The sequence below is a fragment of the Scylla paramamosain genome, chromosome 12 (genome assembly GCF_035594125.1).
Source record: "Scylla paramamosain isolate STU-SP2022 chromosome 12, ASM3559412v1, whole genome shotgun sequence".
Lineage (NCBI taxonomy): Eukaryota > Metazoa > Arthropoda > Malacostraca > Decapoda > Portunidae > Scylla > Scylla paramamosain.
In genome coordinates, this window is record NC_087162.1 from 452,750 (window position 1) to 460,000 (window position 7,251).

General features: G+C 43.2%; 1 protein-coding gene across 4 annotated transcripts in view; it reads left to right on the forward strand.

Annotated features, from left to right (window-relative positions):
• Nucleotides 1–2,748, forward strand: part of LOC135105491 (protein Skeletor, isoforms B/C-like) — a 123,433-nt gene extending 120,685 nt beyond the window's left edge. For all 4 annotated transcript variants that reach the window (XM_064013625.1, XM_064013623.1, XM_064013622.1 and 1 more), the window contains one exon: nt 151–2,748. In XM_064013625.1, coding sequence (XP_063869695.1) covers nt 151–345 — 195 coding nt within the window. In that variant the 3' untranslated portion in view covers nt 346–2,748. The remainder of the gene's footprint in view (nt 1–150) is intronic.
• The last annotated feature ends 4,503 nt before the right edge of the window (nt 2,749–7,251 follow it).

Here is a 7,251-nt window from a genome sequence, read left to right on the forward strand (position 1 = left end):
TAGGCCTCTTTTCAGCCTTTTAGTTGCCCTAAGCCACAGTCCCCTCTTATATAAAAAAGAAAAATACCATTCATAACCATGTGATTTCTTTTCATTAAGGACCCGTAGATGAAAGTGTTAGTGAAGAGTAACGGAGGTGTTGCCTTACAGTGCTACAGTCACCGTAACATGGGCTGGAAGATCCACGTGGTGGACAGCGGATACAAGCAGCCAAGGAAGGGAGACAACGGTGGCGTCTCCCTCACCTCGTCTCCCTTTGTCCTCCTGTCCTCCTTCCTCCTCTTCCTTTTCCTGCAACCCTCCACCTCAGTTACCCCATTAGCTCTCACGCCTCCACTCAGATGAAATTCTTAGTCACCCATAGCCTACAAATACCACCCTCCTCTCCTCCCCCGCCGCCGTCTCCTCGCACTCCAGCACAACCCCACCATCACTCTCAAGCTCCACGGCTATTCTGAGATAATAAAACACAGCATAATGGTAGTTTTGCGTGTGTGAGTGTGTGTTTGTCCCAGTGCAAGCCTCGACTGTTTCATTTTCGAGGTTCCAGTGTCTCATTTTGTACTTTAGTTTTACCATAACGGGAATGTACAGCTGAAGAGAATTTTTAATGGTTATAACTGTATGTACTAGTGCACAAGTTTCTCTCTCCGTCGCTTGGCCCTGCGTTGTCGCTTAGAACACCCACGTACGTACTGCAGTTTTGTATGTCGACTGTGATTCTGACTAGAGTCGAGTCGCTCCGGAGACTGTGTCACTCTCCGTGTTGTAAATAAGAGGATTTCTGCTGCCACTTCCTACTGATATCACCATCGATACTGCTGCTGCTGCTACTTATCCATGTTTTTTTACTACAATACATTAGGCACCTGGTCTCGTGTTTCCTGTTAATTATTTTTGTACGTGTGTACGTATATGTGTACGTTTTTGACTCCCGTTGTCGTCTCTCCCCCCACCCCTTGTGTCCTGTTACCCTCGGACCTCACTCACTCGTCACTGTGTCGTGTGTTTCATCAGCCTCCCGGTGCAGTGCTGTCTGTCCATGGTCTGTGTGGAGGAAACGCTTCATCTGTATTTCTAACGTCAGCAATAACTATTAGATTAAATGTAATATATTTAAAATAACTAAAAAATTATAGTTTCTACAGATTAATTGGGAAAGAATGAGGACCTGCCAAATGAACTGACTCCTCGGGAAGGTTGCTATTGAGGGTTTGTTTGGGACGAGCCCTCAGAGTGCTTGGATCACTGCTCAGCGTCCGTCAGCCCCTCGAGGCCACCGTGTGCCTCGCGCTGCCTCGTGTCGTCGTCAGGGACGGACTTTTTTTTTTCATGTGATTCATTTCTTTGGTGTTGAGAAAGGGACGCCAGCGGGTGTGTGCTCAATCCAGTGGTGTAGAAATGGGAGAGAGGTATTTCTGTTTGTTCAGAGTCTTCGTACCATACTAGGTTGTGATGAATTGATTAGTGGGATAAATTTTCCACTCTTCCGTCTCTGTTAATTTTCTGGTAGGAGTACTCTTCTACGTACAGGGAATGTTACTGTTGATTTTACTACTACTACTACTACTACTACTACTACTACTACTATTACTACTACTATTGATGCTGCTGCTACTGCTATTGCAGTCATTGTCATGATGCTAGTGTTGCACCTTTCCTCATTTATCTTTTCTTACCTTTGAGTAATAATGGTGCATTCAGAAAGTTTATCTATATAGTCATCTATTTATCCACTACTTATGTTTCCAAGGTTTAGTTACTATTAATCAGATGACTAAAATTGGAAAGAGTGATGGAAGGGAGGAGGAAGACTTGACTATTGAGAAAATAAATGAGAAATGGGGAAAGTGGACAGACTTGTGACGGAAGAAGAAATGATGGAGAAAATGACAAAACCATCTTATTTACTTAAAAATATTCGCACCGTCAGCTGCTTTCCCCTAGACCAGGCCAGCAAACAACCCTCGACCTCCGCACTCGTGGACGTCTGAAATACAACCCCTTTTTGTCTCTTTTTTTAGTGAGTAGCCCAAGAAAAATTTTTTTCTCTCTCTCTCTCTCTCTCTCTCTCTCTCTCTCTCTCTCTCTCTCTCTCTCTCTCTCTCTCTCTCTCTCTCTCTCTCTCTCTCTCTCTCTCTCTCTCTCTCTCTCTCTCTCTCTCTCTCTCTCTCCTCTCCTCTCCTCTCCTCTCCTCTCTCTCTCTCTCTCTCTCTCTCTCTCTCTCTCTCTCTCTCTCTCTCTCTCTCTCTCTCTCTCTCTCTCTCTCTCTCTCTCTCTCTCTCTCTCTCTCTCTCTCTCTCTCTCTCTCTCTCTCTCTCTCTCTCTCTCTCTCTCTCTCTCTCGTCGTGAGTAGGTGAGCCTGACACGTGTCGGTCACCCAGCCAAGACAACGCCATACCAATAGACTGTTCATGCATGCCATTCATTGTCGCATTGTGTCACGTCGTGTCGCCAGGCGTAAATTCTTCAGGCCGAGGTGTGACGGCATCAAGCGTGCATCATTCTTGGCACAGACACAACAGATCCAGTGATCGAAAACGGTGGTGGTGAATCATAGTAAGTGATTTGTCTCATACAATTGGCAGCGTTTGCCCGAACATAGGGAGAACTTAGGCCTGGCCATGAGCGAGGTGATCCTTATGTACCTTGCCTCATTACCCCGCACACATTATTGCATCTTTGTATTCACACTTCTTAAAGTTGAACTGTTTATATATTTTTTTAAGTGCATATTCCTGTTACACTCCCTACGTCCTCCACTCCCCCATCTCCCTCCCCTCCCCCGGGCCGCCGCGCCAGTGCCCACGGTCTTGCTGGTGCCGTCGGCCGTGTGTCTCGCTGCGTCGCCTCGCCGCCGCCACAGTCACTGCTGCTGCTGCTTCAGTTCATTCTCCTCTAGGCTCTCCAAGGTTTATTTTAAGAGTTTGTTGTGAATTTAACAGTTTTATATTGCTGTGATTATATACATATACATATATATATACATACACATATATATATATATATTTAATGTAATGTGAAGAATATTGTATATACACCCTTATCTCCTGTTCATAGGCCCCGCGAAGGAGCCTACACTCCCTCAATTAATGCTGCAGCGACACTCGATCCTGCGGCAGAAAACAACATAATCAATATGGATTCCATTTAGCTATTAGGGAACCGTAAATAACACTTGAGGATGGCACGTAGCACTGCCACTGCGGGGCCCCACCTGGAGCGTGCACACCCCTGGCGTCAGACACACTGCACCAAGCACCGCGCTGCGCCCCACTACCGGGAACATCACTCGTCCTGCAGCACGAAACGACACCTTGTTATTAGAAAGAGTAAAACATTTCTGATGCTCTTTTTTATTTATTTATTTATTTTTTTCCACTGGAAATTAGTGGAGACGAAGCGTTCACACAAACACCAGCAACAGGGATGTGCAGTGCTGCCAGCATTGTCATCACCATTGCCACTCGTATGTAAATGACATACATTTGTGTAGTCATCTAAAAGCTTGGATGGAGCCCCGGCAGCCAGAAGCTGTGCCAGCCTCAGTCACCCTGGAGCCCGCTGGCCCAGGTGTGTCGTTGTGGTGGTCTGTGTGGCCTAGATTATGATTATGTGGTTCAGGTGATCTTCATGGTGCAGGTGGTATTTGTGGTTCTTGTGGCTCAGGTGGTTCTTGTAGGCTACGTGGCGTTCGAAGCTCAGTAATCCTGGACTCCTAGAGTCGAGGATCAGCCAGAGGCACTCGACGAGCCTTCCCACACTCACCTGTTATCGCTCTTTCCTTCGGCTGAGCCTCTGCTTTGGTTTAGCTATATTCTCTCTTCCTTGTTATCAAGTCATGACCAAAACGTGCCTCATCAATGATTCAGTCTTCAAATATTAGGCTCGTGGAAAAGTAACACTCTTGTACTTGACTATAAAGAACACATCACTTGAATATTGTATAGATGTCAATTTGCTGTTCAGGCTGTGCTTAATTTTTCTAAGATCAGTGCGTCTGCCATTCTTTGTGAAGTGAGAAGGAAAATATCCAAATCGAATGCTGCTCAGGCAAAAGTATCGCAACTCGTTTCTGCGAAAAGTAAAATTTCGTTACTTAGCACAATACGAGGAGATGCAGGTGGTGCCAAGGCGAGGCTGCCACTCTCATCCTACCTTCAGCAAGTGCAGGACGTCGCTGTCTCGCCGCCATCGTCTCTCTCGGAGTCCAGGACCTCATGGCTTCGTTCGTCATTATCTTTTTTTTTTTCTTTTTGTATCGCTGTAAATTTAAATGTCCTGTCCATTTAGGAAGTTTAGGCTATTTTTTCCTTAGCGCTCACTTAGTATTAAGGCGAAATTGGATAGGTCTTTTTTAATAAGATATTGGACTTAGCATTGTAGACTGACTGGTGGTAATAAGGGCGAGTCCCGCAGACTGTACAAGAGTAATTAATTTAGCAGCAGGATGTGTGGTGTGAATGATACATTAAAACTCTCTCTCTCTCTCTCTCTCTCTCTCTCTCTCTCTCTCTCTCTCTCTCTCTCTCTCTCTCTCTCTCTCTCTCTCTCTCTCTCTCTCTCTCTCTCTCTCTCTCTCTCTCTCTCTCTCTCTCGCTCTCTCTGTGTGTGTGTGTGTGTGTGTGTGTGTGTGTGTGTTTGTGTGTGTGTGTGTGTGTGTGTGTGTGTGTGTGTGTGTGTGTGTGTGTGTGTGTGTTCATAATTATTTCAAGTGGCACTTGTAATATACGTCGGAAGTTAGGCAATGAACAAAAAATTTTGTACATAGGTGACCATGAAGCTGACTGATGAAACATTACTAATTTAGAGTTCATGTGAATAGACGTATTTGCTGTGGTGTCCTACCAGGCACCGCTCCGTTGTATGCTTCTGTATATATATATATATATATATATATATAATATATATATATATATATATATATATATATATATATATATATATATATATATATATATATACATATATATATATAATATATATATATATATATATATATATATATATATATATATATATATATATATATATATATATATATATATATATAACATTGCTCTTGGATTTCAATTCTGTATACGGGAGGGACTGTTCTGATATTCTGATTCTCATGGGCAAGATGTTCTTATTGTGTATGTTCTCTGTGAAACAAATTACAAAGACACGTGAAATATGTAAAGGGGTAATATTATAATATCTGCTTGTCATTTGGTCCACCAAAGCGAAGCCCCTAGACCTGTGGTTGAAGACGCCACTCTACTGGGCATCACCTCACTCTCCACCACGTCCCTGACCCTCACTCTTTCACCAAGCGAAGGAGGAACCGAGGAGGGCAGCTGGGTCCGGTTCCACCTTTCACATGGTTCTCGAGATGGAAGGCAGAAGCAGAGAAGCACTGTACGCATGTACCACCCAGATCAGTGATGAGGCCCAGCACAGGGCTGCCAACACTGCATATGTTGCCATCACCCACGACCCACTCAACAGGGGCCAGGCGAAGCAAAGATAAGATTTTCCAAATACATCCTTATCCAGAACCTTTCATGTACTTTTAATTCCCCGAGGAAGACAGCATTTCGTGCTTAGAATATCTTGTTTACAAAACCCCGCTCCTTCCTGTGAATATTCCTCCGAACAAGGGCTTCTTTTTATTTATGACAGTCACCAACACGCGTAATAGTAACCGGCGGTATTCCTGCGAACCTGCACTACTACAAAGGATGCAAAACTTGTATGAATATTTTGAACAATCCTAATTCATACCATTACTATATTTATTTCGTACCTCTTTGTACTTATGTTATGTTATGCTTCTGCCGTCTAATGATGAATATTATACTGGTATCGATCCTTTCAGTTTGGTTTGAGTTCATTGGTTTTCATGGTCAGTATGATGTGATGTTAGGCCTCTTTGAGTTAGCACTAATCTCTGGCAATCTTGAGGTAGCCAAACAGCAGCCTTCTGTATCACATATTAAATAATAGCAACAGTGAGGCCCGCCAATGAGGGATCAGGAAGGGACCACTGATCTGTTGCTGTACCTTCCTTCTCCATGCTGGGTCATTTTTGTCTAACAGTCCTCAAATATTTTATCAATCGAAACTCGAGAAAGTTTAGAACTAAGAAAGATTTTATTTTAAATATGAGTAATTTACAACGATGGCCAATGTTGTCTGTAGTAAAGTTTGTGTTACTGCTACTCCGCCTCCTCCTCCTCCTCCTCGTCGTTTCCTCTTGCCTTCTATTACAACCACAACAACAACAACGATTGATCACTACCACCATTACCTACTACAGTGCTAAGAAAAAAAATTAAACACTGCTCAGCCAATCCTCGTTCCTTCTGGTAAGTGAAATAGCGAGCTCGTTTTGTGAGATGAAAAGGCAACATGTTATAAATATTACGTCATTCATACTTTCACTCTCACCTTCAACATTTACTATTGCCATAAAACTGACTATTGATTTCCTGTGGATCATGCATATTCTTTTGGCGAAAATAAAGAGAAATACAACCAAAATAGCTCGACTGCTTTTTATATTGATAACTGCCCCGAGAATTTACTTGTGATAATATATAGGATGCGATTCCAGATGTCCGTCAGTTACAAAGGCTGATGAAAATAATTGTCTATGTCGACTGGAAAAGGATAGGGAGTGTTGTGTTTATTAGGTAAGACAAAGTTTATATGTGTAAGATCCATGGAGGTATAATGAGAGGACTAGGCATGACGTCACGAATGTGAGGTCAACGCACTATTGGTCCCTCTGTCGCCCCCTACTCCCCCTTAGACTCAAAACATTACCAGTTGATCATTGAAAGTAGAGAGGAAACGCCGGTTGTACCGCTCCTCATTTCCTGTATTCTGTTGTTGCTTCCAGGCCGGCCACCATATATGAGATCACAAAAGACTGCAATAGTGGTGCTGTGCTGTGTCACTAAGATTTAGATGGCAAATCATAACACACAGAACGGGAAGGATGATGGTGCGAGGGCAAGCGTTCCCTTGGGTTTAATTATTAAGGATCAGTTACTGGAGAGCCAGGGAAAGATGAAAGATACAAGAAGCTGTCGTGCCATTACAATTTCAACAAAAGTAATTGTAAATTATCAGGATTTTTAGTTTTTATTTCCAAGAAATCTCAATTACCAGAAAGAGAGAGAGAGAGAGAGAGAGAGAGAGAGAGAGAGAGGAGAGAGAGAGGAGAGAGAGAGAGAGAGGCCATATATATATATATATATATAT